This window comes from Dendrobates tinctorius, unplaced genomic scaffold, assembly GCF_039654945.1.
Source record: "Dendrobates tinctorius isolate UK_male_01 unplaced genomic scaffold, ASM3965494v1 ptg000259l, whole genome shotgun sequence".
Taxonomy (NCBI): domain Eukaryota; kingdom Metazoa; phylum Chordata; class Amphibia; order Anura; family Dendrobatidae; genus Dendrobates; species Dendrobates tinctorius.
In genome coordinates, this window is record NW_027361926.1 from 4,548,135 (window position 1) to 4,568,098 (window position 19,964).

General features: G+C 45.2%; 1 protein-coding gene across 1 annotated transcript; it reads right to left on the minus strand.

The window, feature by feature from the left end:
* Positions 1 to 241: 241 nt before the first annotated feature.
* On the minus strand, positions 242 to 12,599 carry RRM1 (ribonucleotide reductase catalytic subunit M1). The gene is made up of 19 exons (XM_073558831.1): positions 12,417 to 12,599; positions 11,098 to 11,186; positions 10,644 to 10,821; positions 9,365 to 9,465; positions 9,090 to 9,149; positions 8,955 to 8,994; positions 7,447 to 7,609; positions 7,237 to 7,378; positions 6,438 to 6,521; positions 5,907 to 6,068; positions 5,694 to 5,773; positions 5,402 to 5,603; positions 4,262 to 4,411; positions 3,930 to 4,151; positions 3,773 to 3,849; positions 3,341 to 3,476; positions 3,171 to 3,266; positions 1,658 to 1,846; positions 242 to 637 (listed from the first exon to the last, which is right to left on the minus strand). Exons 1-19 carry the CDS (start codon positions 12,433 to 12,435, stop codon positions 440 to 442), a joined length of 2,388 nt encoding a protein of 795 aa, XP_073414932.1. The 5' UTR covers positions 12,436 to 12,599; the 3' UTR covers positions 242 to 439.
* Between the last annotated feature and the right edge of the window lie 7,365 nt (positions 12,600 to 19,964).

The window sequence follows — 19,964 nt, forward strand, 5'->3', positions numbered from 1 at the left end:
CAGTTCAAAGCATAGGGGTCCAGCTTAGCTTATGCCAAAATGATTTCAGGTCACATCCCATGCTGAGAAGTCAGAACATCTAACCACCTAACTGTGATACGGTCGCCTACAACATCTTTTTAGCTGAAGGTCTGCACTTTGCTCAGTACATTTCCCCCCAGGAGCGACGTCAGTCGGACACAACCACAGGCTGCCATTAACCTCTCCCTATCAGACGCAACCAATAAAACCACTCAGACAGTTCATAGAAAATATCAATTCATTAGTTTCTAGTGCACGAAAATGACAGCACGGAGTGATGACCTGTCGTGACCTCCAGTAAACGAACAGAACTACAAGGCCCAGAACCCAAGAGACTGCAGATTGTGCGTAGAACAGGCGGAGCAGGGACTGGCCGGACACCAGCAACCAAAAGTTTCAGTTTGTTGTGTTGTCCCCTCTAGGATCCACACATGAGACAGTCATCACGGTTTTCTAGGGAACACACCATGGCGGCTTTATTGCGCTCCTTCTCCTCCGTGGTTTCTGCCCCATTTACAAGGCCTCCTTTTTCTTTCAGCTTCTCCTTGTTTAGTGTGAACTGGATGGGGTTGGCAGCCGGCCGTGTCCGTAGGTAGTACATGCCGGTCTTCAGTCCCTATAAGAGAGGCGAGCGGTGAGTTAGGCTATGTGCACACGTAACGGAACTCTCGCGGAAATTACCGCGAGAATTCCGGAATTCCATTCCGCGGGAAAAATCGCATTTTAAATTCCCGCGGAAAAACTAGCATTTTGCAAGCGTAATTCGCTTGGAAAACGCTAGCATTCTGCAAGCTATCTGTAGCATCACTTGGAGAACTGATTGTTTGATGAGTGTAACCAACCTGTCAGTGTTTGACAAGTGTGACCAACTTTTTACTACTGGGGCTGCCTATGCAGCATCAATAGTAAAAGATAGAATGTAAAAAAAAAAAAAAAAAAAAAAAAAAAAAAAAAAGGTGTTATTCTTACCTTCCGACGTCCCGCGCAGCCGTTCCCAGTAATCCCTTGCGAAAATGCCCGTGATGACGTCCGTTCTCGCGGGATCGCGATGTCTCACGGTCATTCGCGATGACGTCGCGCGAATGACCGCAAGACTTCGCGATCCCGCAAGAACGGACGTGATCGTGGGCATTTTCGCAAAGGATTACTGGGAACGAGAGCGTGGAGAAAGGCGGGAAGGCTGCGCGGGACGCCGGAAGGTGAGAATAACAATATTTTTTATTTTAAATTCTATTTTTTACAGGGATATGGTACCCAAAGCCCGGAGGACAGTCTGCTCTCCTCCGGACCGTGGGTACCATCCGCAATTGTTCTGCTTACTTTCCGCATGTTGTGCATAGCAACATGCGGGAAGTAAGCGGAACAATACATTCCTATGGGTGCGGGATCGCCACGGTTCCGCAAAATAATGAGCATGCTGCGTTTACCGCGAAGCGATTCCGCCGCGGTAAAAACCGCAGCATTAGCACAGCATTGCGGAATCCCATAGGAATGCATGGGATGCTTATTTTTCACGTTTTCGCGGCAAAATCGAGCGGATAAGACCGCCGAGAAAAAAACGCCACGTGTGAACTCAGCCTAACGGCGCGGTGTTAGCATCATAGACGTACTGCACCTGTCGGCACACAAGACGCACCTGCTTCCAGCCATAGAAGTGCATGCTGGTCAGCTTGCCATAGTTGGGCTCCGCCACGTGGATATTCAGAGACTGGCTCTGGTCAATGAAGGCTCCTCTGTCCGCTGCCATCAGGATAACCGTTTTCTGAGAAATCTCCCACACCGTCTTGTAGAGCTCCTTCAAGTCATCAGGGATCTCGGGAATGCTCTAAACAGAAAGATTGACATGCAGTACAAGCCACAGAAACCACTTACAATGGGATTAAGTCACATAATAGCAGCTTAAAGGGGTTATCTACTTATCAGACACCACCTGCTGGTAACCAAGATACTGGGGTTAGCGTCACTTTGGGGGGCAGAGAAGGCTCTGGAGATCCAAGACGGGCTATTCCTCTCCTTTATTGATCCCGAGAACAGCAAGCAGGAGTCGAACTGCATCTTCCTGCCTGGACCTTTCCATCTCCTAACAGTTGGTGTTCAGGTACTGGTGCAGACAGCCGTTGCCCTTTTCCCAGCCCGTCTCGCTCTCCTCATAGTCCATAGAGGCTCCAGATACAGATCATGGATGGATTAAAGATCTTCAAGGACAGTAAAGTTGGCATCCTGCTGGGCAAGCTGCGGCCCCACTCTGCAACGCTCAACCTTCGTCTTCTCCTCTTCAACCCTCTTGGCTCCACCACATTCTCCTTTTCTAGGGTCGGGGTTTGGATCCGGTGAGTGTAGCTGAAGGTATAGCCCCCCCGGGCAGAGCCAACACTTTCTGAAGAGTGCAGCCTCCTAGTGGCAAGGAGAATGCAGACAGTCCAGTGTCCCCTAAGCGAGGACCGAGAAACCAGTCTTCGTTCTTTTATACTGATGAAATGTGACAGCTGCAGCCATTCACAGCAATCATCTGCAGCGGTCAAATACATGCTGGAAGAAGCAGCCGGCGGGAACCAACATGGAAGATGTTTCGCAGTGGACGACCAGTGTAAAAGGTCTCACTGCAAGTCGTAGAGTTGGAAGGGACCTCCTGGGCCATCTGGTCCAACCCCCTGCTCAAAGCAGGATTCGCTAAATCAGCCCAGTCAGATGTCTGTCCAGCCTCTGTGTGAAGACTTCCATTGAAGGAGAACTCACCACTTCTCTTGGCAGCCTGTTCCACTCATTGATCACCCTGTCAAAAAGTTTTTTCTAATATCTATTGTGTCTCCTCCCATTCAGTTTCATCCCATTGCTTCTAGTCTTTCCTTGTGCAAATGAGAATAAAGTTGATCCTTCTACAATGTGACAGCCCTTTAGATATTTGTAGACAGCTATTAAGTCTCCTCTCAGTCTTCTCTTCTGCAAACTAAACATTCCCAAATCCTGCAATTCCCAAGTCAAGTTACATTAGGTCCTGCTGCCAGCACTCAGTGATCAGGGGCTCCTTCATGCTGGCCATCCAGCACTAGACCACCAGGAGAGCCCCACATACCCCACCACAGCGGATACTCCAACTATGATCGCACAGCCACCAATACACCCCCCCCCCGCCACAGATAGTAGATTACCTGAATGGATCCGTTACAGGAGATGATCTGATTCTTCATCTCCTCGTTCCACAACCCTCTTTCCGTAAGGTCCTTTAACAAGTGCGGATTCACGATCTACGTAGAGAGAAGTCTGGCAGTAGAGCAGAGGTGGACGAGGCGAATCTACAGCACATTGGTGTCAGACATACCTGGAACTCCCCGGACAGGACCCTGCGGGTGTAGATGTTGCTGGTGTATGGCTCAATGGACTCGTTGTTCCCCAGGATCTGTGCGGTGGAAGCGGTGGGCATCGGAGCCAGGAGCAGACTGTTTCTAACACCGTGCCTGAGCGGGGGAAAAAAGCATAGTTTATTAATGACCAGTCTCGCATTAACAGCCGATAGAGGCAGCGCTGCTGCTGCAGAACATCTCTGCTCTGCACTGTTAATTCAGACGCTGGTGGATTCACTGTCGGCAGCGAGAAGTCGTATACAGCACAGCCTCAATCATGACAGCCCAATTTCAGGGCATCCATTATACAGCGTTATGTGCTCCACTCCTCATACAGGGGGAGTGTTACAGACAAGGTCCCTTTAAACGGCTGATAAGGAACAATAGAGCGGGGGTTTAGGTACACTCACTTGGCAATAGTCTCTTTCAGAGCTTTCCAGTCCCAGAGGTCGGTGGGGGTGACGTCCCACATATCATACTGCAGGATCTGAGGACATATAACCCTGGATCAGCCTCACCCAGGAGTAACCTCGGACCCACAGACAGAGAAGCCGCCATGTTCCTTACCCCTTTACTAACAGGAGACCCTTCGTAGGTGTCGTAGGCTCCAAGCTCTCTGGCGAGTTCACAGCTGGACTCCAGCGCGGCGTAGTAAATGGTTTCAAAGATCTGCTTGTTCAGTAACTGCGCCTCCGGGCTCTCAAACGGATATCTCATAAGGATGAAGGCATCGGCCAGGCCCTGCACCCCGATCCCAATGGGCCGGTGCCTTTTATTGGAGTATTCAGCCTGTGGAAATTAGAAGGTAGAAGGGGGGGGGGGCGCATCTTTACACACTTGGCAGGGGGCACGAGGCCGATGTGGAAAGTGTACAAAGCCGAGGAGAAAGGCGGCCTTACCTCAGGCACAGGATAGAAGTTGATATCAATGATTTTGTTCAGGTTCCTGACCACCACTTTGGTCACATCTGCCAGTTTCTTAAAGTCATAGGTCCGCTCAGGGGTCACATACATATTCAGGGCGAGGGAAGCCAAGTTACATACAGCAACCTAAAAACACATTAATACAAACTCAGTGTAAATGACTGTAAATCCGTGTCTGCACCCGTCCCTGCATCATTATAAAGTGCTGCGGAGTATGTGGGAGCTATGGAAATATTATGATCCTGACCCAGGGGTGATGATAAGGAGAGAGTTAAATTAACCCTTCACGGTTGAGCCAGTGATTTCCAAATTATTCCAGTGTTGCTAGCAACTCAAATGACCACACAGAGACGGGGTCTCTGTACGGGAGGATCGAGGCAGATCACTAAGCCCCTTTATTTTAGTCACATCATTTATAATCTTTTGCTTAATTATGCAAGGTTCTCAAGTACCAATAGCATCATTTTACTTTTAAGCCAATAATATTGCAAGAAAACCGGAAACTACATATATGTCCGTACCTAGATAGCGTAGAAAGTAGTATAATGGCATATTCTTCAGAGTTTAACATTCCCACCTCCCTTATCTTATACAGATGGGAACAGTCTGGTTTTATGACAGGCCATGCCAATTATAAAAATTTATCTTACAACAACAAAAACGGAGAAACGAAACCTTACATTGAATGGATAAAACGAAACTTCAACTCTGATTTTAGTATTAACCCTTAACAATGACAGATCAGAGGCAGCCGGCACAGAGGCCACAACCTATCTGCCGAGATCCCAGTGTGGAATCAGACTGCTGCGATTATGTGGCACTGAACCTACCAACCACAAGAGGCCGGCAGGTCGCAAGCTTTGGCTCGGTGGCCACAGGCTACCTATGAACTTTAGGTGTCTGGACTTGAGCACTATAGGGGACACACCACAGTGGGCTTTCTACAACCATCAGGAAGTTATCACCCATCTTATGGATAACTTGCTAAGATGGGACAATCGATGGTGGAAGCACCAAGTGAAATATTCCACTACATGCGTCACAAGCGAGATGCAGAACGATTACTGACTGACCATCGGACAATATCCCAGCAAGGTGGATCTCTGCCGTCCTCACCTCTTTGTCGCTGGTGTACTCCACGATCTCTGTACACAGATTGCTGCATTTTATGGTGCCCAGGTTCTGCTGGTTGCTCTTCCGGTTGCACGAGTCCTTGTAGAGCATGTACGGCGTGCCGGTCTCGGTCTGGGACTCGATGATGGCGTACCACAGCTGCTGAGCCTTCACTACTTTGCGAGCCCGACCCTCTTTCTCGTACCTGCGACATACAGAACATATATAACATGCAATGCGTGATTACCCAACGTGTCGCCCTCAAACTGACGCTTTTTCCTGTCTCTGCTCTCACCTCATATACAGTTCTTCAAACTTCTCCCCCCAAACTTCCTCCAGGCCGGGACACTCATGAGGACACATCAGGGACCAGTCCTACAGAGAAATATGGAGGATACGGAAATGTAACCAATCCATCACCGATTACACCACAATGCGTAGGGTTAATAAACCCAAGCCTCCTCACAGGCCACGAGTCTGTCTTTCTGCAGCGTTTACTGATCTGTACCTGATTAGATTCCACTCGTTTCATGAAGAGATCTGGGATCCACAGAGCAAAGAAGAGATCCCTCGCCCGCTGCTCCTCCTTGCCAGTATTCTTCTTCAGGTCTAGAAAGTCAAAGATGTCATAGTGCCACGGCTCCAGGTAGATGGCGAACGCTCCCGGCCTCTGCGAACCGCAAATAAAAGCTACAGATCAGATTCCCCCAGAAGGAAAATGGCGCAGAAAGTCAGGAAACGAGGAGCCCCAGTCACACGGCCGGACAAGGGGAGGATGGCAGCACCGACTACACACAGGAATAATGTGTTACATAATCACAATGTGCGCGGCGTACTGCAGATTCTGCACATAAAAGCTGCGATTTAGCCCTATTGAATGACGGGGGATAATCTGGCAGCACATCCAAGGATGGAAGCAGACTACTCCACCCATTATATACACACCAGAACTCCCACTGGGCAAACTACAAAGATAGACAGAAGATTATTCCAGGATACCCCCCCAGAAGCCAAGAGACCGAACCAAAAAAGTACAAACCTTGTTTCCTCCTTGATCCACATAACGAGCGGTGTTGTTATAGACACGCAGCATTGGAACCAGGCCGTTGGAGTTACCATTTGTCTGAAGATCAAAAAACAAAAAAAAAAAAAAAAAACAGAAAAAAAAAGATTATATTAGGGCTTTAGACGTTCAGAAGAGGCGAAAACAGCGGAAATGTTTCAGACATCACATTTAATGCACGGTACACGTTTCTCCACCGCGGCCCCCCGTACAGAAAAGTGCCGTCTGCTGCGCTCTATGTAATGAGACATTACGGACACTGGGTGCAGAGTGAATCTCAGCACCAAAGAAACAGAAAATCTTGCTGCAAACAGTTTATTGTGATCCGGTAGCAAAGATTAAGGTTTGGTCCCACAAGTGGTCTTACTCCAGGACAGCGATACCTGCCGGTACGTCGGGTGGGCGAGCAGCCGCAGGTTCTCTTTTCAGTGCGGGGGGTCACACTACAGTATTACAGACTATTGTCCTCTCCTCCAGCAGCAGCGCTCGGCTGCCCCGAAGTGTACAGACACATACCGGCCAGAGGCCAAAAGAAAACACCTCTCGCCTCCAGTAAATAAGGGCCATGGGGACAAATACTCCCAACATCCATCTTAGGCTGAAGTTTCAGTAGTCATTTTACAGGAAGTCTGAGCGGTATAAGTGTAGGCAGGCTCCGGAGTGACAATACCCAGCGGGTCACTAATCACTCCTGCATTGCTTGGTGTCACCTTCATTTCTACAGGACAATGACCCTTAGAAGCCACATGGCCAGGGACAATATGGCGGCACTCACCCCGGCGATGTAGCTTCCCGTGGCCCGGATACAACACACAGACAGACCGATGCCTCCAGCAGACTTGGAGATGAGCGCACATTGCTTCAGGGTGTCATAAATGCCCTCGATGCTGTCATCCTTCATGCAGAGCAGGAAACAGCTAGAAAAGGAGGGAAGGTGAGCCACGGGCGCTGGACGCACACAGGGCAGCACCCCGCACACATGTACCTGGAGAGTTGAGGCCTGTTGGTGCCAGCGTTGAACAGAGTAGGGGACGCGTGGGTGAACCATCTCTCAGACAGCAGGTTGTAGGTTTCTATCGCTGCTTCAATGTCCTCTTTGTGAATTCCTACAGCCACCCTCATCAGCATGTGCTGGGGGCGCTCTGCCACTGCGGGGGGTCGACAGCGAGACATTATCACACATATAGCCTTAACCAAGCTGGAGACAGAGCGATCCATCAAGACCAGGGGGTTCTCACACTGGTCCGTGATGAGGAGCACCAGGCTCCCAGTTCATTGACCCCTTAATGACCGCCAATACGTCTTTTAACTGACCTGAGATAAGAGAATATCATCCCCATACAAGTAATCCAGCAGCTGTCGGCTGTACACTATAGCTGACAACTTGCTGCATCAGCCACGATCAGTGTTATCACCGTCCATATCTGTTTAACCCCTTAGATGCTGCCGCCAAAACTGAATACTTCATTTAAATTTTTTAAAAGAGTGCGGCTTCTCCCTCTTTATCACTATTGGCACCCTGAGATCATGATTATGTGGTCCTGATGTTTGCCACGGCAATTCACTAGCAAATAGCGGCCGTAGAGTCTGCCGGCTATAGTAGCATGTTCAAAAGTCAGTGACAATTAGGTGGTGAAAATCAACTTTTTCATTCCTATCATGCCACTTTGTATTAATTCCTGAAAAGCACCTGAAGGGTTAATAAACTGTCTGACAGCAGTTTTCAGTATGTCACGAGGAGTGGTTTTTAAAGTGGTATAACTTGGGGGGGGGGGGGGGGGCAATAAATAGGACCCCTAAAAAAAAAAAAAATTTTGTAAATTTCCTTGGGAAAAAAAAAAAAAAAAAAAAAAAAAGAAAATTGCTGCTACATTTTTAAATCTCCTAAAACGCTAACAAAATAAAGTACAATTTTACAAATGGTGCTGATGTAGAGCAGACATGTAGGAATTATTATTTATTAATTTTTTTCCTGTGGAATGACTATCTGAATTGAAGGGATAATCAGTCAAAGTTTGAAAATTGCTTTTTTTTTTTTTTTTTTTTTTTTACATTTGTCAAATTTCTGATTTTTTTTTTTTTTTTCATAAATAAACAAAACATATTGACCTAAATTTACCATTACCATAAAGTACAATGTATCACGAAAAAACAATCTCAAAATCACTGGGATTTGCTGAAGTGCCCAAGAGTTATTACCACATAAATTGACACTGGTCAGATTTTTAAAATTTGGCTCTGTCACTAAGGGGTTAAGAGGCGCATGCCTTATTTTGCAACTTCAAGGCTCTTTTAATGAGCAGATTCTGGGGGGGAAAAGCTTTGATGAACTCAGGTCCTAAATCCCTACAGTCAAGAATCACAAAATATTCCCATGACTCGTACAAAGACCAGCGCTGCTGAGCAGCATTGCATCCTCGCACAACGGAGAAGATGTGTGGGTCCATGGTCACGTACGGCGATCGTCTACGCTCTTGCACAAGTGGCTTTTACCTTTTCCATTAATCTTCAGCAGATAGGAGCGCTCCAGAGTCTGGAAGAGAAGCAAAATAATTAATGGAGGCGTCCAGCGCGGTCGCACGGGGCTGAACACAGCGCGGTTGCAAGGGGTCGGGGCTGAACACTTACCTTAAATCCAAAGAAGTTGTAGGAGAAGTCTCGGTCATAGATAATGGAAGAGTTGAGACGCTGAGAAACACAAGAAGAAATGGTAAAGTATCTGCAGACAGGACGGCTTAGACCAGTCCACAGCAGACGGACCGTATTAATGCCATAGACCCAGAAGCGGAGGCTCCGGGGTCTGACACTCGTCACGTTAACCCTCGGTAGTCACAGCATACACTAGAGCCGGCCACTTGTGTTACTACCTAGTCACTTAACCGTCACCGGACATCGGCACTTACGTCTTTGTTGGTCAATACAATGTCCAGCGTTTCTTTAGACACCATGGGAGAGTGCCGCCCGTTCAGGGGGTTCACATAGTTATACAGATCCTCCATCACCTCTGTAAACAGAGAACGTCCATTAGATCGATAACCGGTAACACAAGACCGGTGTAAGGGGGCTGTACACACGGGACACCCCAAACGCACATTATAGGAAACGGATGGCGGCTCTGAGGTCAGGGGCCTGCAATGAGCCCCTAGTCTTTGTGCTCTTTATTATGGCGGCCCCCCTTACAGCAGATGCCTGGACCCCCTACACACGGCGGACCCCAGGTTTACTGCTCTTTAATATGGTGGCCCCCCTTACAGCAGATGCCTGGACCCCCTACACACTGTAGACCCCAGGCTGACTGCTCTTTATTATGGCGGCCCCCCTTACAGAAGATGATGCCTGGACCACCTACACACTGCGGACCCCAGGCTGACTGCTCTTTATTATGGAGGCCCACCTTACAGTAGATGCCTGGACCCCCTACACACTGTGGACCCCAGGTTGACTGCTCTTTATTATGGTGGCCCCCCTTACAGCAGATGCTGCCTGGACCCCCTACACACTGTGGACCCCAGGTTGACTGCTCTTTATAATGGAGGCCCACCTTACAGCAGATGCTGCCTGGACCCCCTACACACTGTGGACCCCAGGTTGACTGCTCTTTATTATGGAGGCCCACCTTACAGTAGATGCCTGGACCCCCTACACACTGTGGACCCCAGGTTGACTGCTCTTTATTATGGAGGCCCACCTTACAGTAGATGCCTGGACCCCCTACACACTGTGGACCCCAGGTTGACTGCTCTTTATTATGGAGGCCCACCTTACAGTAGATGCCTGGACCCCCTACACACTGTGGACCCCAGGTTGACTGCTCTTTATTATGGAGGCCCACCTTACAGCAGATGCTGCCTGGACCCCCTACACACTGTGGACCCCAGGTTGACTGCTCTTTATTATGGTGGCCCCCCTTACAGCAGATGCTGCCTGGACCCCCTACACACTGTGGACCCCAGGTTGACTGCTCTTTATTATGGTGGCCCCCCTTACAGAAGATGCTGCCTGGACCCCCTACACACTGTGGACCCCAGGTTGATTGCTCTTTATTAGGGTGGCCCCCCTTACAGCAGATGCCTGGACCACCTACACACTGTAGACCCCAGGTTGACTGCTCTTTATGGCGGCCCCCCTTACAGCAGATGCCTGGACCCCCTACACACTGTGGACCCCCGGCTGACTGCTCACCGCTGAAAATCTTCTTGGTTTCCTTGTGCAGGTTGGACACTGCGATGCGAGCTGCCAGGAGGGCATAGTCCGGGTGCTTAGTGGTCAGCGTGGCGGCGGTCTCAGCTGCCAGGGTGTCTAGCTCCACCGTGGTGACGCCGTTGTACAGACCCTGGATGACTTTCATTGTGATCTGAGCCTGAGGATGATAGAAGCCAAGAATTCATCTCTACGCGACGGTCCTAGAGCTCCAAGAGCTAGCTGTGGATGCCCCCACCTCACACCATCATTGTTTGTAGCCCCCTGATCTAGAGGACAGGGGAGACTGGAATATTCTTATAGACTGAAGAGCAGAAAGCCGCGGACTTCAGAGCAGAGTATGCCCCAGTGATAATCCCACCGAGTGAAACCCCGATATCAGGTCATACACCGGCTCTGCAGCTCATCATGGACTGGACACATCGTCCACACTCACCGGATCCACAAAATCTCCATTAAGCCCGTAGCACAACTTCTGGATCCGGGATGTGATCTTATCGAACATGACACCCTCCCGCCGGCCATCTGCGGAGAAAGAGAACATGAGGGACGAGAGGACAACGTGCGGGGCGGCCGGACGAGAGGACAACGTGCGGGGCGGCCGGACGAGAGGACAACGTGCGGGGCGGCCGGACGAGAGGACAACGGTCAGAGCTCTGGAGCCGGTGGGGAAAAGGAGAAGGGGGCCCGACACTGGCAGCTTCTGATATGGAGGCATCGGGGGGGACCAGGTGACAACCGGGAGGAGGGTCGTGGAGGAAGAGGTGACGACATCCGGGAATGGGAGGGGAATAGCGAGGAGGAGGAGAGGGGGGGGGGGGAGGAGGAACCAGACGACATACGGGAGGAAGGGGGGGGGGATTACCAGACGACATACGGGAGGAGGAAGAGGGGGGGGGGGATTACCAGACGACATACGGGAGGAGGAAGGGGGGGGGGGGACCAGGCGACATACGGGAGGAGGAAGGGGGGGGGGGGGAGACCAGGCGACATACGGGAGGAGGAAGGGGGGGGGGGATTACCAGACGACATACGGGAGGAGGAAGGGGGGGGGGGATTACCAGACGACATACGGGAGGAGGAAGGGGGGGGGGGATTACCAGACGACATACGGGAGGAGGAAGGGGGGGGGGGGATTACCAGACGACATACGGGAGGAGGAAGGGGGGGGGGGGGGGGGACCAGGCGACATACGGGAGGAGGAAGGGGGGGGGGGATTACCAGGCGACATACGGGAGGAGGAAGGGGGGGGGGGGGGGGGGGATTACCAGACGACATACGGGAGGAGGAAGGGGGGGGGGGGATTACCAGACGACATACGGGAGGAGGAAGGGGGGGGGGGGGACCAGGCGACATACGGGAGGAGGAAGGGGGGGGGGGGGACCAGGCGACATACGGGAGGAGGAAGGGGGGGGGGGGGGACCAGGCGACATACGGGAGGAGGAAGGGGGGGGGGGACCAGGCGACATACGGGAGGAGGAAGGGGGGGGGGACCAGGCGACAGACGGGAGGAGGAAGGGGGGGGGGGACCAGGCGACATACGGGAGGAGGAAGGGGGGGGGGGGACCAGGCGACAGACGGGAGGAGGTGACAGGCCTGAGTCGTGCACACTATGACACTGCAGGGGGTGAGGATGTGGGGGGCGCATTACACTGGGGGGAGGATATCCGGGGGGCACAGACTTGTGCACGGGCTGCTCCCGTCACCCAGGTGAGGTGGCCCCCTGCCATGAGCCCGCAGGCAGCAGCCGCTCACCTCTCTTGATCACGTGCATGCTCTCCTCCGGTCGCCGGTTTCCTCCTCGCACTTTGTCTCTGAAGTGAAATGAGCGCGAACCGCACAAACATAAAGTCCCGCCAAAGGCGGCAGCGTGACGTCTCAGAACAGGAGGGCGTGGCTCAAGTGGCAGCCGAGACTCCGCCCCAATGTTTATGCGCCAACAGGGAGACGATGGTTAAGCGCGGATATAACCGGCTCTACGGCCGCGCACGCACAACGTACGTCAGCGCCGTGTCAGAACGCGGCCGCCATGTTGCTGGAGGCAGGTCACGTGATGTAAGTGTCCGACTGTGCGGGAAGAGACGCCGTGACATCATAACATAGGAAAGGTATGACGTCACATCCCAGACCCCCGCTATCACCAATAAACTTAGACATTTGTGTAAAAAACTACAGAAACAGCGAAAATAACGCAAGAAACAATGGGACAAAAGTGTCCAGCGCCTCCAAACAAACATATACAGACTCAGGTCCCCTCAGCAACACAAGTACTAGACCTGTAATACTCTGATAATACTCCAGTAATGAGGTAATAGACCTGTAATACTCTGATAATACTCCAGTAATGAGGTAATAAACCTCTAATACTCTGATAATACTCCAGTAATGAGGTAATAAACCTGTAATACTCTGATAATACTCCAGTAATGAGGTAATAAACCTCTAATACTCTGATAATACTCCAGTAATGAGGTAATAAACCTCTAATACTCTGATAATACTCCAGTAATGAGGTAATAGACCTGTAATACTCTGATAATACTCCAATAATGAGGTAATAAACCTGTAATACTCTAATACTCCAGTAATGAGGTAATAAACCTCTAATACTCTGATAATACTCCAGTAATTAGGTAATAGACCTGTAATACTCTGATAATACTCCAGTAATGAGGTAATAAACCTGTAATACTCAGATAATACTCCAGTAATGAGGTAATAAACCTGTAATACTCAGATAATACTCCAGTAATGAGGTAATAAACCTGTAATACTCTGATAATACTCCAGTAATGAGGTAATAAACCTGTAATACAATGATAATACTCCAGTAATGAGGTAATAAACCTGTAATACAATGATAATACTCCAGTAATTAGGTAACAGACCTGTAATACTCTGATAATACTCCAGTAATGAGGTAATAAACCTGTAATGCTCTGATAATACTCCAGTAATGAGGTAATAGACCTGTAATACTCTGATAATACTCCAGTAATGAGGTAATAAACCTGTAATACTCTGATAATACTCCAGTAATGAGGTAATAAACCTGTAATACAATGATAATACTCCAGTAATTGGGTAATAAACCTGTAATACTCTGATAATACTCCAGTAATGAGGTAATAAACCTGTAATACTCTGATAATACTCCAGTAATGATGTAATAGACCTGTAATACTCTGATAATACTCCAGTAATGAGGTAATAAACCTGTAATACTCTGCTAATACTCCAGTAATGAGGTAATAGACCTGTAATACTCTGATAATACTCCAGTAATGAGGTAATAAACCTGTAATACAATGATAATACTCCAGTAATTAGGTAATAGACCTGTAATACTCTGATAATACTCCAGTAATGAGGTAATAAACCTGTAATACTCTGATAATACTCCAGTAATGAGGTAATAGACCTGTAATACTCTGATAATACTCCAGTAATGAGGTAATAGACCTGTAATACTCTGATAATACTCCAGTAATGAGGTAATAAACCTCTAATACTCTGATAATACTCCAGTAATGAGGTAATAAACCTCTAATACTCTGATAATACTCCAGTAATGAGGTAATAAACCTCTAATACTCTGATAATACTCCAGTAATGAGGTAATAAACCTCTAATACTCTGATAATACTCCAGTAATGAGGTAATAGACCTGTAATACTCTGATAATACTCCAGTAATGAGGTAATAAACCTGTAATACTCTGATAATACTCCAGTAATGAGGTAATAAACCTCTAATACTCTGATAATACTCCAGTAATGAGGTAATAAACCTCTAATACTCTGATAATACTCCAGTAATGAGGTAATAAACCTGTAATACTCTAATACTCCAGTAATGAGGTAATAAACCTCTAATACTCTGATAATACTCCAGTAATGAGGTAATAGACCTGTAATACTCTGATAATACTCCAGTAATGAGGTAATAAACCTGTAATACTCAGATAATACTCCAGTAATGAGGTAATAAACCTGTAATACTCAGATAATACTCCAGTAATGAGGTAATAAACCTGTAATACTCTGATAATACTCCAGTAATGAGGTAATAAACCTGTAATACAATGATAATACTCCAGTAATGAGGTAATAAACCTGTAATACAATGATAATACTCCAGTAATGAGGTAATAAACCTGTAATACAATGATAATACTCCAGTAATGAGGTAATAGACCTGTAATACTCTGATAATACTCCAGTAATGAGGTAATAAACCTGTAATACAATGATAATACTCCAGTAATTAGGTAATAAACCTGTAATACTCAGATAATACTCCAGTAATGAGGTAATAAACCTGTAATACTCAGATAATACTCCAGTAATGAGGTAATAAACCTGTAATACTCTGATAATACTCCAGTAATGAGGTAATAAACCTGTAATACAATGATAATACTCCAGTAATGAGGTAATAAACCTGTAATACTCTGATAATACTCCAGTAATGAGGTAATAGACCTGTAATACTCTGATAATACTCCAGTAATGAGGTAATAAACCTGTAATACAATGATAATACTCCAGTAATTAGGTAATAGACCTGTAATACTCTGATAATACTCCAGTAATGAGGTAATAAACCTGTAATACTCTGATAATACTCCAGTAATGAGGTAATAGACTTGTAATACTCTGATAATACTCCAGTAATGAGGTAATAGACCTGTAATACTCTGATAATACTCCAGTAATGAGGTAATAGACCTGTAATACTCTGATAATACTCCAGTAATGAGGTAATAGACCTGTAATACTCTGATAATACTCCAGTAATGAGGTAATAAACCTCTAATACTCTGATAATACTCCAGTAATGAGGTAATAAACCTCTAATACTCTGATAATACTCCAGTAATGAGGTAATAGACCTGTAATACTCTAATACTCCAGTAATGAGGTAATAAACCTCTAATACTCTGATAATACTCCAGTAATGAGGTAATAGACCTGTAATACTCTGATAATACTCCAGTAATGAGGTAATAAACCTGTAATACTCTGATAATACTCCAGTAATGAGGTAATAAACCTGTAATACAATGATAATACTCCAGTAATTGGGTAATAGACCTGTAATACTCTGATAATACTCCAGTAATGAGGTAATAAACCTGTAATATTCTGATAATACTCCAGTAATGATGTAATAGACCTGTAATACTCTGATAATACTCCAGTAATGAGGTAATAAACCTGTAATACTCTGATAATACTCCAGTAATGAGGTAATAGACCTGTAATACTCTGATAATACTCCAGTAATGAGGTAATAAACCTGTAATACAATGATAATACTCCAGTAATTAGGTAATAGACCTGTAATACTCTGATAATACTCCAGTAATGAGGTAATAAACCTGTAATACTCTGATAATACTCCAGTAATGAGGTAATAGACCTGTAATACTCTGATAATACTCCAGTAATGAGGTAATAGACCTGTAATACTCTGATAATACTCCAGTAATGAGGTAATAGACCTGTAATACTCTGATAATACTCCAGTAATGAGGTAATAAACCTCTAATACTCTGATAATACTCCAGTAATGAGGTAATAAACCTCTAATACTCTGATAATACTCCAGTAATGAGGTAATAGACCTGTAATACTCTGATAATACTCCAGTAATGAGGTAATAAACCTGTAATACTCTGATAATACTCCAGTAATGAGGTAATAAACCTCTAATACTCTGATAATACTCCAGTAATGAGGTAATAAACCTCTAATACTCTGATAATACTCCAGTAATGAGGTAATAAACCTGTAATACTCTAATACTCCAGTAATGAGGTAATAAACCTCTAATACTCTGATAATACTCCAGTAATGAGGTAATAGTCCTTAATCCTTGATGCTGATCTCTCCTTCAAACCACATATCCAAACCCTTTCCACTTCCTGCCGACTTCAACTCAAAAATATTTCACGCATCCGTTCATTCCTCACCCAAGAATCTGCAAAAACCCTAGTCCATGCCCTCATCATCTCTCGCCTTGACTACTGCAACCTCATGCTCTGCGGCCTCCCCTCAAACACTCTCGCACCCCTCCAATCTATTCTAAACTCTGCTGCCCGACTAATCCACCTGTCCCCCCGCTATTCCCCAGCTTCTCCCCTCTGTCAATCCCTTCACTGGCTCCCAATTTCCCAGAGACTCCATTACAAAACCCTAACCATGACATACAAAGCAATCCACAACCTGTCTCCTCCATACATCTGTGACCTCGTCTCCCGGTACTTTCCTGCACGCAACCTCCGATCCTCACAAGATCTCCTTCTCTACTCCCCTCTTATCTCCTCTTCCCACAATCGCATACAAGATTTCTCTCGCGCATCTCCCCTACTCTGGAACTCTCTACCACAACATATCAGACTCTCACCTACCATCGAAACCTTCAAAAAGAGCCTGAAGACCCACCTCTTCCGACAAGCCTATAACCTGCAGTAACCACCGATCGACCAAACCGCTGCACGACCAGCTCTACCCTCGCCTACTGTATTATCACCCATCCCTTGAAGATTGTGAGCCCTCGCGGGCAGGGTCCTCTCTCCTCCTGTACCAGTTATGACTTGTATTGTTTAAGACTATTGTACTTGTTTTTATGTATACCCCCCTCACATGTAAAGCGCCATGGAATAAATGGCGCTATAACAATAAATAATAATAATAATAATAATAGACCTGTAATACTCTGATAATACTCCAGTAATGAGGTAATAAACCTGTAATACTCAGATAATACTCCAGTAATGAGGTAATAAACCTGTAATACTCAGATAATACTCCAGTAATGAGGTAATAAACCTGTAATACTCTGATAATACTCCAGTAATGAGGTAATAAACCTGTAATACAATGATAATACTCCAGTAATGAGGTAATAAACCTGTAATACAATGATAATACTCCAGTAATGAGGTAATAAACCTGTAATACAATGATAATACTCCAGTAATTAGGTAACAGACCTGTAATACTCTGATAATACTCCAGTAATGAGGTAATAAACCTGTAATGCTCTGATAATACTCCAGTAATGAGGTAATAGACCTGTAATACTCTGATAATACTCCAGTAATGAGGTAATAAACCTGTAATACTCTGATAATACTCCAGTAATGAGGTAATAAACCTGTAATACAATGATAATACTCCAGTAATTGGGTAATAGACCTGTAATACTCTGATAATACTCCAGTAATGAGGTAATAAACCTGTAATACTCTGGTAATACTCCAGTAATGATGTAATAGACCTGTAATACTCTGATAATACTCCAGTAATGAGGTAATAAACCTGTAATACTCTGATAATACTCCAGTAATGAGGTAATAGACCTGTAATACTCTGATAATACTCCAGTAATGAGGTAATAAACCTGTAATACAATGATAATACTCCAGTAATTAGGTAATAGACCTGTAATACTCTGATAATACTCCAGTAATGAGGTAATAAACCTGTAATACTCTGATAATACTCCAGTAATGAGGTAATAGACCTGTAATACTCTGATAATACTCCAGTAATGAGGTAATAGACCTGTAATACTCTGATAATACTCCAGTAATGAGGTAATAGACCTGTAATACTCTGATAATACTCCAGTAATGAGGTAATAGACCTGTAATACTCTGATAATACTCCAGTAATGAGGTAATAAACCTCTAATACTCTGATAATACTCCAGTAATGAGGTAATAAACCTCTAATACTCTGATAATACTCCAGTAATGAGGTAATAGACCTGTAATACTCTGATAATACTCCAGTAATGAGGTAATAAACCTGTAATACTCTAATACTCCAGTAATGAGGTAATAAACCTCTAATACTCTGATAATACTCCAGTAATGAGGTAATAGACCTGTAATACTCTGATAATACTCCAGTAATGAGGTAATAAACCTGTAATACTCAGATAATACTCCAGTAATGAGGTAATAGACCTGTAATACTCTGATAATACTCCAGTAATGAGGTAATAGACCTGTAATACTCTGATAATACTCCAGTAATGAGGTAATAGACCTGTAATACTCTGATAATACTCCAGTAATGAGGTAATAAACCTCTAATACTCTGATAATACTCCAGTAATGAGGTAATAAACCTCTAATACTCTGATAATACTCCAGTAATGAGGTAATAGACCTGTAATACTCTGATAATACTCCAGTAATGAGGTAATAAACCTGTAATACTCAGATAATACTCCAGTAATGAGGTAATAAACCTGTAATACTCTGATAATACTCCAGTAATGAGGTAATAAACCTGTAATACAATGATAATACTCCAGTAATGAGGTAATAAACCTGTAATACAATGATAATACTCCAGTAATGAGGTAATAAACCTGTAATACAATGATAATACTCCAGTAATTAGGTAACAGACCTGTAATACTCTGATAATACTCCAGTAATGAGGTAATAAACCTGTAATGCTCTGATAATACTCCAGTAATGAGGTAATAGACCTGTAATACTCTGATAATACTCCAGTAATGAGGTAATAAACCTGTAATACTCTGATAATACTCCAGTAATGAGGTAATAAACCTGTAATACAATGATAATACTCCAGTAATTGGGTAATAGACCTGTAATACTCTGATAATACTCCAGTAATGAGGTAATAAACCTGTAATACTCTGATAATACTCCAGTAATGATGTAATAGACCTGTAATACTCTGATAATACTCCAGTAATGAGGTAATAAACCTGTAATACTCTGATAATACTCCAGTAATGAGGTAATAGACCTGTAATACTCTGATAATACTCCAGTAATGAGGTAATAAACCTGTAATACAATGATAATACTCCAGTAATTAGGTAATAGACCTGTAATACTCTGATAATACTCCAGTAAGGAGGTAATAAACCTGTAATACTCTGATAATACTCCAGTAATGAGGTAATAGACCTGTAATACTCTGATAATACTCCAGTAATGAGGTAATAAACCTGTAATACTCTGATAATACTCCAGTAATGAGGTAATAGACCTGTAATACTCTGATCATACTCCGGTAATAAACCTGCAATACTCTGATAATACTCCAGTAATGAGGTAATAAACTTGTAATACTCTGATAATACTCCAGTAATGAAGCAAAAGACCTGTAATACTCTGATAATGCTCCAGTAATGAGGTAATAGACCTGTAATACTCTGATAATACTCCAGTAATGAGGTAATAGACCTGTAATACTCTGATAATACTCCAGTAATGAGGTAATAGACCTGTAATGAGATAATAGA